The sequence below is a fragment of the Myotis nattereri genome (genome assembly GCF_964212035.1).
Source record: "Myotis nattereri genome assembly, chromosome: 9".
In the NCBI taxonomy this organism is placed as follows: domain Eukaryota; kingdom Metazoa; phylum Chordata; class Mammalia; order Chiroptera; family Vespertilionidae; genus Myotis; species Myotis nattereri.
In genome coordinates, this window is record NC_138084.1 from 81,503,658 (window position 1) to 81,520,333 (window position 16,676).

The following is a 16,676-nucleotide window of genomic DNA, read 5'->3' on the forward strand; positions in this document are numbered from 1 at the left end:
ACGGGGTAGGAGGGTTGGTTCTGCCCCACAAAGCAGGACTTCCACCTGGTGAAAAGTTCCAGGAGGGACCCAGGGGCCAACCCATGGCCTCCAGAGCCCTCCCCTGCCCCCTCCACTCTGAGGACTGGCGGGAGGCCCAGGAGGGCATGGGGTCCCCAGGGATGGAGAAGGACGAGGCGGGAGGCAGGGACGCCTGCACACGTTTAATGAGGCGGGAGCTAGAGCCGCAGGAGGAGCTGAGGCCGACGGGGCAGGGCCGTCACCGCAGCAGGAGGCCGAGCAGAAGGGCAGCTGCGAGGCACAGGGGCTCCAGGAAAGCTGCCTGGGCCGCAGAGCTCAGCCGGTCGCCATAGTGGTCCAGGAGCATCAAGGCCACGCCATTGGTCCAGCCGAACCCCTCCTGGAGAGAGGGTGGCCAGTGGCGAGGCCTCGGGGGAAGGCCCCTACGTCCTTCCACGCAGGTGTGGGGTCCCCTGACCTAAACCCCGAAGGTCTAGCCCAGGGGTGCCAGGCTCCTCCCTGGGGACCCTCCCCCATGGGAGAACAGGCCTAGAGTGGAAGGTCAAGGTCAGTTGTGGGGAGAGCAGAGCCCCGTCATTCCCTGTAGGGTGTGGGCCCACTCACCTGGACTTCATACTCCCCTCCGCCACCTGGCTGTCCACCACTGCTGATGTCATACTGGGGGCAAGAGGACAAGCTGTCCCTCACGACTGCAGTGCCCAGGAGTAGCCACTGGGGGCCGCCACTGGGCCTGGGGTTTGCAGAGCCAGACAATTCCCCCTCTCACCACGGGAGGCGCACTGGCGGGTCTGACTCAGGGCCAGCTCACCTGAGTCTCCCACCCCGGCAGTGCCCGGGAATGGCCACTGGGGGCCGCCAAGGGGCCGGGGCCTGGGGTTTGCAGAGCCTGAGGGGCGGCGCAGGGCCAGCTCACCTTCTCGTACATGGCTGACGTCTGGGAGTAGACACGGAAGTTGGTTTGGATCCAATTCTGCGCCAGCTGGAAGGCCACCTCCTGGGTCCGGGGTGAAGGAGACCTGGCCAGACCTAGGACACCCCGAGGAGGGCCTGAGGATGCAGAGCCCATCCCAGGGGCGCAGAGGGGGACAGGGCCGGCCTGTGCCCTCCTTCCTGGGACCGGGGGCCACTGGCTCTGACCGCGCCTGCGGCTGGAGAGAGAGGACCCTGGGACACGCCCATCCCTGCTCCTACCTCGGATGACCAGGTCCTGCAGGGGAGCCCAGGCGTTGGGGTAGTCCCACTGCTGGTCCGACTTCCGGAGCGAGGTCGGGACTCCGTGCTGGTAGGTAAGGACCTGGCTGTCCTGGAAGGTTCCAGAAGGCACTGTGACTGCGGGTGGGGCTGGCGGGGAGCCAGGAGGCGGGGCCCCCCTAAAGCAGAGGTTCCTCTCCTGGGCCTTCCCGTCTGGGCTCACAGCTGCCCCCTGGTGGCCGCAGTGGGACCCGCAGCTGAGACCCAGGAGGGCGTGGCGGCCACTGGCCAGAGCTCCCTGCTGGGTCCTGAGCCAGCGCTGCCCGGCCCCCTCACCTCCAGGTACTGGAGGGCCTGGTCCGCCATGGAGGGGTCAGAGAAGCAGCCGGCCCAGAGAGGAGCCAGGTTGGACGGGTAAAACTCGTGGTTCTTCTTTCCATGTTCGAGGTCATAGTCAAACCAGGCCCCTTTCTCCTGGTCCCACAGGACGGCCTCCAGGGCGGCCAGGCGCCGGGCCTGCAGGTTTCTGTACTTTGTGGCTTCAGCCTCATTCCCTGGGGGACACGTGATTTAGATGGAGTAACGGGCCTGCCCTTGGCCTCCTGCTGTGACCCTCAGGGGCCAAGAGGCCATGCCCACCTGGAGCCCGCCCCACCTCAGGCTCCAGGACCCGAATTCCCTGAGCAAAGGGGCCCTAGAACTCCCGGCCTGCGCGGCCCTGTCCCGGGCTCACCCTCCGAAGGGCACTGGCTCGAAGGGCCGCCGCGGGGAGAGGGGAGGGGTTTGGAGGTGAGGACTAGGCACGACCTGCCCCGTGAGAAAATGGGGGAGTGGAGATGCGCGTAGGCCCCTGTGCACTCCCGCCGGGCTGCACGAGGGGGCAGGTACCATCGGGCTGCAAAGCGGGAGGCCCTTCACCCAAGTCCTCCTTCCCGCTCCTCCCGCCCAGCCCCTCACCCAGGCTGGCGTGGAAGCTGCTCATCAGCCCCTCCGCCTGGCACAGGAAGGCGTTGAGGTCCACAGGCACCAGCTTGCTGGTCCGGATGCTGCTGAGCGAGCTGGGGTCCTGGCTCCCGATGAGCCAGCGTGAAGAGAAGTCCCAGCCAGACTCGCCCCCCGCCTTGAGCTCAGCCCACAGAGCCTCCCGGGCCCCTGTGAGGGGGGACAGAGGACAGAGGATGGGCCTGACCCAGCGGCAGGCCCCCAGCCCCCAGCCCCCAGTCCTCCCTCCGCCGCTCACCTTCGGGCACCATGCCCGCCAGCTCTGCGTCCTTGCTGTAGGACTCTGGTCTGTGAGAGGAGAGTGGGCAGCCTGGCACGGGCGGCTCTGAGCCCTTGGTGCCCAAGCTGGGGGCTGAGCCCTGGTGACTCAGTGGACCTGGGCCCACAGCCCTGATGGCCCACAGCGACCAGTCTCCCCATCTGAGAGGGGAGCCCGAGCCACCTGCCCTCCTGCCAGGGGCCTGATGACACTCGCACAGGAGTGAAGGCATGGGGGGCGGGGGGTGGAGAGACCTTCCCGCAGGGCCTCACCTGGGTCCCCCGTAAGGGACGTGGTAGCGACTCAGGACGTAGTTCCTCCCCCCCAAGCTCACAGAGACATTCCTCTTCTCAGCCCAGAAGTCCAACTCCAAGGCCAGGGTCCCGATGTTGTCCCTGGTGCAGAGCCAGGCACCCCTCAGGCTGGGCGCACCTCCCACCCCCCCTGGGGAGGCCTCGGGGACGGGAGCCCGCGGGCAGCCTGAGGGGGTGCCCACCGGAGGAAGGCGGTGTCGTTGGTGTGAGCCACATAGCGGGCCATCATGAGCGTCAGGAGCGGCGGCTGGCTGCGCTGCAGGTAGTACACGCGGGCCCCATTGGGAACATGCCCGTAGCTGCCAAGGAGGAGGTTGCTGACTGCTCCTGCCCGACCGACCGACCACCAGAGCCAGGGCACACCCAGCTCCAGCGCCCGGCGCTGCTGGTCCTCCCGCCCCCGCCTGCAGGGCGGCCCCCTTACGTCTGCACCAGGTCCAGGAAGTTCTGCAGCATGCCCCGCACCGTCCCCGCCATCTCCGACAGGAGCAGCCCCTCCATCACCCAGTAGGAGTCCCTGGGGAGGGACGGCTCCGTCATCCCAACCAGACCTCACCCGCTGCCGCCCTGAACGCTCAGGACCCCCGGCTCGGGGCTCCCCCCCCGCCCCCCGCCCCCCCCCCCCGCACTCACCAGTAGTAGAACTCACGGAAGCGCCCGCCGGGCACGATGAAGGGGTGTTGCGAGTAGATCAGAGAGAAGCGCTCGGGCTGGCGGAGGACCTCTGGCCTCACCTGGAGCAGGAGAGAGGGCGCAGGGAGCCTGGACCCCACCCCTGCCCCAGGGCCTGGGCTGCAGGAGCTGCTGGGGCCTCTGCCCAGGCCTGGCTGCCGGGAGCCTGGTCTGCCCCACGGGCGGCCTGGGGTCCCTGCTGTGCTTGGTGGGGTGGAGGAGCCAACCATGTGCCTGGCACCAGCACATGCTCGCCAAGCAGCGGCCACTCTTAGGACCCAGGTGGCGGCCTGTCTCCTCCGGCTCCTTCGCCGCCCCCCCCCCCCCGAGTCTCTGCTCCCACCACCAAGCCAGGCCCAGAGACTCAGGGCCCCCCATTCTCTGGCCATGACCTCTCCCCAGTGGGTGGGTGTGCATGGGCGTGGCCGAGGAGCAAGTGGGACCCGGTGGGGCCTGCTGGTGTCTGTCAGGCATTGGCGCTGCTTCTTCCCTGCTAGTTCTGCATGTGAGCGTGGTTTTAGGGGGCGGGGTTTCGAGGGGAGCAGTGCTTGAGGCTCAGCTCCCGTGGGTGCCGGCTGAGGGAGCAGCACACGCCAACGAAGGAGCCCAGAGCCCCCCTCTGCCTGTGGGTGCCAGGGCCTGGGCTAGGTGCTGTGCATTTTGGGCCAATCACTGCCCTCTCTGAGCCTCAGACAAAGGAGAGAAAGTGCCAACAGGCTGTGCCAATCGCAGGGCAGCAGCTACGTGGCCTGAGGGCCTCCGGAAGAGTCCGGCAGGAGAGGGAATAGCCACCCCGTGGGTTAGAGGCAGGACTGGGCAGCCTGGGAGGGCGGGGCGGGCTGGGTGTGCCTGGAGGCGGCGGGGGACTTCAGAGAGAGGTCAGGGGTTAGAAGGACATGTCCCCCTGACCCCTCTCAGAGATTCGTTATACAATTCTAATCGCTCTAGAACACCGCTGTTCTGGGACCCGGGCCTGGAGGCTGTGTTCTCGGGGACTGCATCCGGATCTGGGCTCTGGGGCGGGCGGCCTCCCAGCTGGGCTCTGGGCCCTGATACCTTCTTTCCCAGCTTCTTCCAGAGCTGGTGCAGCTGCCTGGCCCAGGAGCGCAGCTTGGAGTCCGCGACCTTCTCTAGGAATCGGGGGCTGGAAAGACAGGGGCCGGCAGGGGTCAGGGGCAGCCCCGCCGGAGGGCCCTCTCTGCTCCTCGTCCGTCCGGGTTCTACCTGTCTTTCCAGTCCTCGGGGACCCAGGGCTGCAGCTCCTGCCCTGCGGCCTGGAAGTGCTCTTGGAGGAAGGCCTGCAGCTGCGGCCTGGGGACGCTGTTATTGTGGGCGCTGGCCAGCGTGCGGAAGTGCTGCAGGACTTGGTCTGGGGCGGAGACACAGGGGGGATTCGTGGGACCCGTGACCCCCTCCCTGATGGAAGGTCTGGCTCCTGCTGTCTTCGGTGGGAAATTCAGGAGCAGGTGGGGCCCCGGGCGCCTTACCTGGAGCGGAGGACAGCGGCATGTCCACGAACTGCTTGTCGTCCGGGTAGAGCTTGGCCATCTGCACTTGGTGCAGGAGCTCCCCGTGGCAGTAAATCTGGCTGCAGAGAGAGTCAGGGAGGGGCGGGTCAGGCCACGTCATCTGGGGAGAAGAAAGGCCAGATAGCTCTGGGCACAGTCCCCCACGGACACGGGCTGTGTGCGCCTGAGCACAGGTGTGGAAGGGCTTCGCGGGTGCTGGTGACAGACAGGCTAAGAGAAGTAGGAGGGTCTTTGTGCAGCGAAGGACAAACCATTTCCTGAGCCCACAGTGGTTGTTGATTTGGAACAGTAGAGCCCTTGGTGGATGAAAGATTAGCACTTTTTAAAAATATATTTTTATTGATTTCAGAGAGGAAGGGAGAGGGAGAGAGAGAGAGAAACATCAATGATGAGAGAGAATCATTGATTGGCTGCCTCCTGCACGCCCCCACTGGGGACTAAGCCTGCAACCCAGGCATGTGCCCTTGACTGGAATGAAATCTGGGACCTTCCAGTCCGCAGGCCGATGCTCTATCCACTGAGCCAAACTGGCCAGGGCTATCATTGCTGTTTCTACCTCTCTCCCTCTCCCTTCCTCTCTGAAATCAATAAAAACATAGTTAAACCAATAAAGATAAAGAGGGCTATCGGAACTGGGACGATCCCCCCGAGGAGCTAGGAGTTCCAGCTCCACAGCAGGACCCACAGCCCAGGGTCCCATTGTCAGGAAGAGAAGTCCCCATGACGTCTGGCTGTGAAACCAGCTCAGGGGGTGGCTGAGTGAGACGAAAGGCTGCTGGAGTCCCAGGCACTCCTTTTAAAGGGCCAGAACATGGGCTTACTTGCTCTGAGTCCCAGCACTGGGGCACCAGAGACATATGGGGAGGAACTGAGTTGTCTGGCATTAGGGTGAGAGCTGGAAGGGCAGCTTTCTCGCAGACAGAAGTGCTGGCAGAGGCCAGTGTTTCTTCTCTGAGCCCTCCCAAAGCTGGCAGGTAGGCATCACATCTGAGTCTCCATCATCCTGGCTCACACTGTTAGCCACACCCTGGGATTCTCTGAGTCCCTGCCCACCCAGCTTTTGGGCCCAATCCAAGCCGTTTCTAGTGACTCTTCCATACAAATAGCCTGTCTTCGCTCATGCTTTGCCTTTCCTAAAACCTCTCAAACAAGCAGCATCTAGCCTAAGCATGCCCCATCCCTCTCACTAAGTGGCCCCAGGCCCAGCACTAGCAGCAGCCGACTTTGGTTGGCAGCTTGGCCTCTCTTGGGCACCTCCAAGACCAACACAAGTAGCAGCCATCTGCAGGTTTCTTTATAGCTCATGCCAGGTGGCCCTGGGACACAGATAGTGGTCGACCTTTCTTGGCTTGCACCTTCCAGGAGGCCCCAGAGCCAGTGCACTGGGATAGCTTCAGACCATGTCAAAACACTACCCAGCCTCCTCCACAAGGGACACGCTCGAGAGGCAGACTCAGCAGGCACCAGAGGACTGAAGTAAATCCTGCTCAGTGGTGTGGGCCCTGCACAGCTGAGGGTAAATTTCTCCCATTGACATGCCAACAGCAGTCAAGGCTCAACTACAACAGGAGGGTGTACACAGCTAACATGGGGGTCCCAGCTGAAGGTCCCAGCTGGGGTGAACAGGGAGATTGCTCCACTGGACTCTATAGGACACCAACTACTAAGCAAACTCTACCAAGCCCAGGAGACGTAGCAGCTCCACCTAACCCATAGGAACATACACAGGGAGGCAGCCAAAATGAGGAGGTAAAGAAGCATGTCCCAAATGAAAGAACAGAAGAAATCTCCAGAAACAGAACTAAACAAAATGGAGACAATCTACCAGATGCAGAGTTCAAAACACTGGTTTAAAAAATGTTCAATGAATGTAGGGTAACAGTAGAGGGACCTAGTGAGAGCTTCAACAAAGAAATAGGAAACATAAACATGGAACTAGAAAACAGAAGAACCAGCCAGGAGTCAGAACCAAGACAGGTAAACACTGGTACTTGCTGCCTCCCACAACCACATCAAAATCCAAAACAACCGTCATTCAGAACCGCCTGAAATCGGGCTGGATGGAAGTCTCCTAACTAGAGAAGTAAAGAAGAACTCACACGGAGACTAACAGGAGAGGTGGAGGTGCAGATGGGCTGGTCCAACACCCATCTGTGGCGGCTTTTTAGTCCGGAGGGATATGTAGACTGTAAGGTCTCCCATGAGGTGCAAGGAGTCCTAGCCCCACACCAGACCCCTCAGCACAGGTTTCCAGAGCTGGGAAGAGAAGTCCCTGTACCTCTGGGCTGTAAAAACCAGCAGGAATTGTGACTGAGTGACACGGAGGCTACTGGAGACCCAGACTGTTCTTCTTAAAGGGCCCGTGCACAGACTTAATTGGACTCGCGCTCTCGCCTTCTTAGCTCCAGCACTAGGGCAGTGGCTTGGGGAGGGAGAGGGGGTCCAGGGACATATGAGGAGGAACTGGATTGTCTGGCATCAGAGCAAGAACTCAGGGACAGCTTTCTCCCAGATGGGGGTGCTTGCAGGGGTCATTGTTCTTACACTGAGACCTCTCCTGTCATAGAGCTGACTAGTAGCCATATCTGAGTTTCCACCAGCCTGGCTCACAATGTTTGATCCGTCCTGCTGATTTCCCTGACTCCACTCAATTTTCAGCCCCACCCAAGCTGTTTGCAGTGGCGTTTCCATAGAAATGGCCTGTCCTGGCTCAGGCTTTAGACTTTCCTAAAATCTCTCAAACTAGCAGCAGCTGGCATTAGCATGCCCCATTCCTCTCAATAAGAGGCGCCCGGGGACCCAGCACTAGTAGCAGCCTGCCTTCCTTCACAGCTTGGCCTCTCCTGGGCACTTCCAAGCCCAACACAAGTAGCAGCCATCTGCAGATCGCTCTGTAGCTTCTGACAGGTGGCCCCAGAGCCAGTGGCTGACTTCACACCTCCAGTGGGGGCCCTGAGCCCATGCACCCAGTGGACAACTTCAGATCACACAAGATCACAACTTCACACATCCATAAGTGACACGCTCCAGGGGCAGACTCAGGGAACAGCAAATCCTCATTGAAGCAGGGAGGCAGCCCCCCGAAGGGTGTCTCCTGCACAGCAGCTCTTCCACTATAGTCAAAGCTGGTCCTCACAGCTAATTGGCCTGGGGGTCAGTTCCTCCCAGTGACCCCAACAGCAATCAAGGGTCGACTACAGCAAAACAGTGTACACAGCCCACACAGGGTGCACCTAGAGTGCCCAGCTTAGGTGACAGGGGAGGCTGAGCCACTGGGCCTACAGGACACCTACTACACAAGGCCACTCTACCAACTCCAGGACACATAGCAGCTCTACCTAACACATAGAAACAAACACAGAGAAGCAGTTAAAATGTGGAGACAAAGAAACATGTCACAAATGAAAAAAAGAAGAAATCTCCAGAAAAAAACCCCTAAATGAAATGGAAGCAAACAAACTACTAGATACAGAGTTCAAAACAATGGTTATTAAAGGTGCTCAAGGATCTTAATGAGAGCGTCAGGGCTTAGTGAGAATTTCAAGGAAATTAGAACATCAAAGATATGAAAAAGGATCATTCAGAAATTAAGCACACACTAACTGAAATAACAAATAATTTACCAATTACAAGAGCAAAAAGAAAAAAAGAATTAGAAAATGAAGAGAGTGTAAGAAGCCTCTGGGACAACTTCAAGTGTACCAACATTCACATCATGGGGGGCCAGAGGAGAAGCGAGAGAGCAAGATCTTGAAATAATGACAGACATAATGACAGAAAGGTTCCATAACCTGGTGAAGTAAATTGACACACAAGTCCAGGAAGTGCAGAGAATCTCAAACAAGATAAACCCAAAGAGGCCCACACCAACACGCATCATAATTAAAGTTAAAAACAAAGAGAGAATCTTTAAAAAATTAAAGAGAGAATCATAAAAGCAGCAAGAGAAAAGCAGTTAGCTACCTAAAGGGGAGCTCCCATAAAACTGTCAGCTAGGCCCAGCTGGTGTGGCTCAATGGTTGATCATCAACCTATGAACCAGGAGGTCACATTTGATTTCCAGTCAGGGCATATGCCTGGGTTTCAGGCTCGATCCCTGATGTAGGGCGTGCAGGAGGCAGCCGGTCAGTGATTCTTTCTCATCATTGATGTTTCTATCTCTCTCGCCCTCTCCCTTCCTCTCTGAAATGCATATAAATATATTTTTTATAAACTGTCAGCTGATTTCTCAACACAAACTTTGCAGGCCAGAAGGAATTGGCAAGAAATATTCAGTTATGAAAAATAAGACTTTCTACCCAGTAAAACCAAGATTACTCTACCCAGCAAAGCTATCATTTAGAGATGAAAGACAGATAAATAACTTCCCAGACCAGGACAGGCTAAAGGAGCTCATCACCACTGAACCAGTATTACAAAAAATGTTAAAGGGTCTTCATTAAAAAGAAGAATAAGGGAGATAAAAAATATGAATAATAAAGTGGCAATAAATAAATATCTATCAATAATTACTTTAAATGCAAATGGATTAAATGCTCCAGTCAAAAGACGTAGGATAGCTGAATGGACAGTAAAATATGACCCTACATATGCTGTCTACAAGGGACCCACGTCAGATGAAAAGGCACACACACATTGAAAGTAAAGGGACGGAGAGAGATTTCATGAAAATGGAAACAAAAAAAGCTGTGGTAGCAATACACTCAAAAAAATAGATTGAAAAGCAAAATAAATGGGCAAGCAGAACAGAAACAGATTCATAGATACAGAGAACATTTTGACAGCTGCCAGATGGGAGGGGGGTTGGAGGGTGAATGGGTGAAAAAGGTGGAGAGATTAAGAAGTACAAATTTGTAGTTACAGAATAGTCATGGGGATGTTAAAGTACAACATAGGGAATATAGTCAATAATATTCTAAAAGCTATGTATGGTGTCAGATGGGTAATAGATTTATTGGGGTGATCACATACTAAGTTATGTAATGTCTCATCACTGGCTTGTACACCTCAAACGAATATAATATTGTATGTCAACTGTAATTGAAAAATAATTTAACCGACAATGCTGGTCAGTGTTTACCGTATTGCATGGGAAGGAGTCAGGAGTGTTGGCGCGTTGCTGGAGTCCCACACTCAGTAGGAAAAGTACGTCAGGGAGGAAAAGTAAAGCGGAAGGGATGTGGGAAGAAAGAAAAAAGCGCAGTTATACCATCCTCTTCCTCCCACGGGAAGGCTGGCGGAGTTATGCCCACACCCTCTCCACTCCGTGTCCCAGGTTCCCTCGGTTAACTAAGCAGAGGCATCTATTTAGTTAGGGCCCTCCCGTGACCCCCCGTGCCGGGTGTGACTCACTGGCGAAGGTGGTGAGCCAGTCCTTGAGACCTACATGCTCCCTGCTAAAGACAACCTTTGTTTTAGTTGCTCATTCCAAATGTCTATCAGATCATTGTGCGGAGAATGAAGGTGTGTTCCTTGGTCTGAAGAAATGTAACTCTGGGGTCCAAATCGTTGCACTATCTCTTGTTCTGGTCCTTATAGAATAGTTTGAGCATTTGCATCTACCACCGGACATCTGAGGCCAGTCCGGAGGAGGCGTTCCTGTCGGGCCCGTTGGTGGCTTCTGAGTCTCCCACCTCAGTCCGGTGCCGGCTGCACGCATTCCTTCCCCCAGGAGTCTGCCCACAGCGTCTGCAGGCGGCCCTCTTGTTGGCAGACAGACCATTCTTGTTAGCATTTGGTGCTTCAGCGAGTGCACGTGGAATCTTCTAGATCCAGCCATCGCTGCATTGCTGCAGCCTCCCAGTGCCCATTGGTTTAGGAACCCAAGTGGCCATCTCACACGAGGACACAGGTACCTGCTGATGAAGGGAGGGGCTCTTCTGATGGCCATCCATGTCTTCTGCTTTAGTGCAGCCCTCAGGTCCCCATGACGGTTCCATGGGACTGTGCCACATGGGGCGTTGCTTTTATAGACCAAGTTTCCATTGACCTTCTGCCAGACCCTGTGGCCAGGCCATAGCCACTGACTAAGGTCAGTCAAACCCAACACAGTGGCCACCAGGATGTCACTCAGCTCCCTAAGCAGATTGGGTTTTATCATCTTTAATCAGCATGGCAGCCTCGCAAGCAGTGAGCTCGCTGCTCCCCTGGCCACTGCCGTCCACAGCCAGCGGCTCCCGGCTCCCCTGGCCACTGCCATCCACAGCCAGCGGCTCCCGGCTCCCCTGGCCACTGCCGTCCACAGCCAGCGGCTCCCCTGGCCACTGCGTCCACAGTCAGCGGCTCCCGGCTCCCCTGGCCACTGCCGTCCACAGCCAGCGGCTCCCGGCTCCCCTGGCCACTGCCGTCCACAGCCAGCGGCTCCCGGCTCCCCTGGCCACTGCCATCCACAGCCAGCGGCTCCCGGCTCCCCTGGCCACTGCCGTCCACAGCCAGCGGCTCCCCTGGCCACTGCGTCCACAGTCAGCGGCTCCCGGCTCCCCTGGCCACTGCCGTCCACAGCCAGCGGCTCCCGGCTCCCCTGGCCACTGCGTCCACAGCCAGCGGCTCCCGGCTCCCCTGGCCACTGCCGTCCACAGCCAGCGGCTCCCGGCTCCCCTGGCCACTGCCGTCCACAGCCAGCGGCTCCCCTGGCCACTGCGTCCACAGCCAGTGGCTCCCGGCTCCCCTGGCCACTGCGTCCACAGCCAGCGGCTCCCCTGGCCACTGCGTCCACAGCCAGCGGCTCCCGGCTCCCCTGGCCACTGCCGTCCACAGCCAGCGGCTCCCCTGGCCACTGCGTCCACAGCCAGTGGCTCCCGGCTCCCCTGGCCACTGCGTCCACAGCCAGCGGCTCCCCTGGCCACTGCGTCCACAGCCAGCGGCTCCCGGCTCCCCTGGCCACTGCGTCCACAGCCAGTGGCTCCCGGCTCCCCTGGCCACTGCCGTCCACAGCCAGCGGCTCCCCTGGCCACTGCGTCCACAGCCAGCAGTTCGCGGCTCCCCTGGCCACTGCGTCCACAGCCAGTGGCTCCCGGCTCCCCTGGCCACTGCGTCCACAGCCAGCGGCTCCCGGCTCCCCTGGCCACTGCCGTCACAGCCAGCAGTTCGCGGCTCCCCTGGCCACTGTGTCCACAGCCAGCGGCTCTGCCAGCCCGCTGAGAGCTGGGAGAGGGCACACTATTCAAGTGAAGGGCAGTGGGATCCGGCAGCTCCTGGTGGTTCCACAGTCAGGCCAGGGGAAGAGCACCTGCTGCTGAAGGGACCGCGATGCTCCCACCCCCTAGGAGCTCGCCCCACACGACCATGCATCTCATTCCGGTCTCTTCCGGCCCCTCCCTATGGAGCAGGTCGCCCGAGGTATTATGGGCATTTCAGGTTTCAAGGTGACCTTATGTCTTTCAGTCGCAGGAGTGGCTTCCTTGTCTGATAGCAGGCTAGCCACGGCCTCTCCAGTAGCCATTCTCTAGTCCAAAGTCTCAGCAGCCAGGTGGGGAGGTGCCCCAGGTGTCTGCTCCGTGCCAGCCTGTGCCCTGTGCGCCCAGAGGCTGTCTGTGTGGACTCTGGCAGCATTAGGTTATCACCGTGGTGTCCAGTGAACATTGCCTGACAGCAGATCTGTCAGCCTTTTACTTTATGGCACTTGTTTTACTTTTTAATTTTTTAAAATATATTTTTGTTGATTTCAGAGAGGAAGGGAGAGGGAGAGAGAGAGAGAAACATCAATGGTGAGCGACTGTCTCCTGCATGCCCTCCCTGGAGATCAAGCCCGCAACCCAGGTATGTGCCCTTGACCGGAATCGAACCTGGGACCCTTCAGTCCACAGGCCGACACTCTCTCCACTGAGCCACACCAGCGAGGGCAACAGAGCCTGCTTAAACACTCCAGCTTCCGTCTGCACTTCCACCTTAACCTCATCAGCTCCTGCATCCCGCACCCTTTCCGTCGGACTGTCGCCCCTTTCAGGGTGGCCGTGGTCACCACAGTGCACGGGGGTCTTGCGTCACGGAGTCCAAGACGCTTCTCCACGCTCTGACCATCTGCCCACTCACAGGCAGAAGGCCCTGCGTGCCCAGCAGGGGGCGCACCTAAGGGACTGGACCCTCTCATCAATATATTTTTAAAAAATCTATTTGTATTAAAAAATATATATCTATATATATTTGTATTGATTTCCAAGAGGAAGGGAGAGGGAGGGAGAGATAGAACCATCGATGATGAGAGACAATCATTAATTGACTGCCTCCTGCAGGCCCCACACTGGGGATCAAGCCCACACCCCGGGCCTGTGCCCTGACTGGGAATCAAACCGTGACCCCCACACTCAACCACTGAGCCACAGTCAATCATCAGCAAGTCCGATCAGCTCAACCTTCCAAGTAGATCCCGTACTGGACCACTGCTCGCCTTCCTGGTCCTACCACGGAGGCCCCAGCCCCGGCCCCTCCCCGGAGCCCCATCACCTCCCGCGATTCCCACGGGTGCCCAGCCGCCCAGGCCTCTTCCCGGTCCCTGAGCAGCGGCCTCAGCGTGAGCTGCATCTCCAGGCCTGGGCTGTCTCCTCCCAGAGCCACCCGGTGGCTCCTGCAGATTCTCTGCATCAGCCTCAGACGCCCCTCCTGCCTGCAGCGCTCTCCTCCCGCCCCCACGAGCGGCTCCCTGACTTCCTGTTGCTTTTAATTGTGCTTCTAGCACCGTTCCCTGCTACTCCTTTCCTGGCTGGGGAGGTGGGGCTCGTTTTTCTTGCTCACCGAGCAGCCCCAGGGCGAGTGAGAGCTCAGCTAACCTTGTCCGACGGGAGCGACCTGCGGGCTGGGGAGGCGGACAGGGCCGCTCACCCCCAGGAGTTGCAGGTGGAAGCCATGGCCCCCGGAAGGTTTAACTTGTCCTTTGTCATAGGGGTCAGAGGTCAAACCCAGGAGCTGTCTCTGACGCCCCCCTCCCACATCCAGGCCTGGGAAGTTAGGCAGAACACTTTCTAGAACATTCCTGAGGACAGCCCTGTGCGGTTCAAGGAGCAGCTTGGAGGGAGGGTGGGGAGGAGGCTTGGACGGGCGCAGAGGTGACCTCCCCACACTGGGGCCATGCCCAGCACAGCCTGCTCCACAAGGAAGCCATCTCCTCTCCTGCCCTGCCCTCAGGCCTGAGCCCATCCCACCCCAACCCTTGACCCTCAGCCTCCCCCACCAGCCCCAGCGCCATCCCCACGCCTACCTCCCATGGGGGGGGGGCAGGTTCCACTCCTACCTCTGGGGGGGGGTAGGTCCCACTCCTACCTCTGGGGGGGGTGGGGGAGGGGAGGGGAGCAGGTCCCACTCCTACCTCTGGGGGGGTAGGTCCCACTCCTACCTCTGGGGGGGGGCAGGTCCCACTCCTACCTCTGGGGGGGGTGGGGGAGGGGAGGGGAGCAGGTCCCACTCCTACCTCTGGGGGGGTAGGTCCCACTCCTACCTCTGGGGGGGGGCAGGTCCCACTCCTACCTCTGGGGGGGCAGGTCCCACTCCTACCTCTGGGGGGGCAGGTCCCACTCCTACCTCTGGGGGGGGGCAGGTCCCACTCCTACCTCTGGGGGGGACAGGTCCCACTCCTACCTCTGGGAGGGGCAGGTCCCACTCCTACCTCTGGGGGGGCAGGTCCCACTCCTACCTCTGGGGGGGCAGGTCCCACTCCTGCCTCTGGGGGGGGGCAGGTCCCACTCCTACCTCTGGGGGGGGACAGGTCCCACTCCTACCTCTGGGAGGGGCAGGTCCCACTCCTACCTCTGGGGGGGCAGGTCCCACTCCTACCTCTGGGGGGGGCAGGTCCCACTCCTACCTCTGGGGGGGGGCAGGTCCCACTCCTACCTCTGGGGTGGGCAGGTCCCACTCCTACCCCTGGGGGGGGGGGCAGGTCCCACTCCTACCTCTGGGGGGGGCAGGTCCCACTCCTACCTCTGGGGGGGGTAGGTCCCACTCCTACCTCTGGGGGGGGGCAGGTCCCACTCCTACCTCTGGGGGGGGCAGGTCCCACTCCTACCTCTGGGGGGGGGCAGGTCCCACTCCTACCTCTGGGGGGGCAGGTCCCACTCCTACCTCTGGGGGGGGGCAGGTCCCACTCCTACCTCTGGGGGGGGGTAGGTCCCACTCCTACCTCTGGGGGGGGCAGGTCCCACTCCTACCTCTGGGGGGGGGTAGGTCCCACTCCTACCTCTCACGGGGGGGGGGCAGGTCCCACTCCTACCTCGGGAAGGGGCAGGTCCCACTCCTACCTCTGGGTGGGGGGCAGGTCCCACTCCTACCTCTGGGGGGGGACAGGTCCCACTCCTACCTCTGGGAGGGGCAGGTCCCACTCCTACCTCTGGGGGGGCAGGTCCCACTCCTACCTCTGGGGGGGGGTAGGTCCCACTCCTACCTCTGGGGGGGGCAGGTCCCACTCCTACCTCTGGGGGGGGGTAGGTCCCACTCCTACCTCTGGGGGGGGCAGGTCCCACTCCTACCTCTGGGGGGGGCAGGTCCCACTCCTACCTCTCACGGGGGGGGCAGGTCCCACTCCTACCTCTGGGGGGGGCAGGTCCCACTCCTACCTCTGGGGCGGGGCAGGTCCCACTCCTACCTCTGGGGTGGGCAGGTCCCACTCCTACCTCTGGGGGGGGGGCAGGTCCCACTCCTACCTCTGGGGGGGGGCAGGTCCCACTCCTACCTCTGGGGGGGGGCAGGTCCCACTCCTACCTCTGGGGGGGGCAGGTCCCACTCCTACCTCTGGGGGGGCAGGTCCCACTCCTACCTCTGGGGGGGGGCAGGTCCCACTCCTACCTCTCACAGGGCGGGGGCAGTGCCTCCTGGGACCCCACACCCAGGCCCAGCAGCAGCAGCAGGAACAGCTGGCAGGCGCTCTCGGGCATGGTGGCTGCAGCCAGTGGGCGAGCTCAGGCAGCTGCTGCCACTGGGGCACTGCCAGGCCCACCTGCCAAGGCAGCAAAGTCCACGTCTGAGGCGTGGCCACCGGAGGGGCAGCCAAGGAGGCAGCGGTGCCCGGGCGGGGCCGGCAGAGAGGCTGTGAGCTGTTTGCTGAGGCAGCGGATTAGAGTCGCCTCGGGAAGCTCAGGCCTCAGCGTCAGGGGCAGAGGGTGTGCGGGCCCAGGAGGGGCTGCAGCCGGACCGGGTCGATGACTTGGGCCGGAAAGGAGACGGGTGGGGAGGGGGCACTCTGCCAGCCACCGCCACCTGCGCAGCGACTGCCCGATGCCCGCCTCTGTGCCTGTCTGTGGTCTGTCCTTGACGTCCCGGGCTCGCTGTCCAGCATGTCGCTTGCCGGGCCTGGGCAGCATGGGCCCCAGCCACCTCCACTGAAGCGAGCCTCCTCCTTCCTGCCACCTGCCCCCAGATGCTCAGCACTTCCTTCCGTCCCTTTTGGAAATTTTTATTGTGGTTTAAGTACATGTAACACAAAATTTGCCATTTTAACCTTTTTGTTGTCGTTAATACTCACACCCAAGTGTATCTTTTCCATTGGTTTTTAGAAAGCGTGGAAGGGAGTGCGGGAGAGAGAAGAGATAGAAACATCGATTGATTGCCTCCTACATGAGCTCCAACCAGGACAGGGATCTAACCTGCAACCCAGGTACGTGCCCTTGACCATAATCGAACCCTTGACTCTTTGGTGCCTGGCAGACACTCTAACCATTGGGCAACACTGGTCAAGGCTCACCGTTTTTACCGTAAGTGCACAAT

At 60.0% G+C, this 16,676-nt stretch overlaps 1 protein-coding gene across 1 annotated transcript; it reads right to left on the reverse strand.

Moving 5' to 3' along the window:
- Positions 1-188: 188 nt before the first annotated feature.
- Positions 189-15,847, reverse strand: TREH (trehalase; the record flags this gene model as incomplete). Its single annotated transcript, XM_081099494.1, has 15 exons — positions 189-400; positions 625-678; positions 935-1,047; positions 1,213-1,324; positions 1,549-1,766; positions 2,170-2,364; positions 2,453-2,502; positions 2,746-2,868; positions 2,970-3,086; positions 3,212-3,304; positions 3,421-3,521; positions 4,516-4,603; positions 4,684-4,828; positions 4,947-5,047; positions 15,759-15,847. 15 exons carry the CDS (start codon positions 15,845-15,847, stop codon positions 260-262), a joined length of 1,740 nt encoding a protein of 579 aa, XP_080955620.1. The 3' UTR covers positions 189-259.
- Between the last annotated feature and the right edge of the window lie 829 nt (positions 15,848-16,676).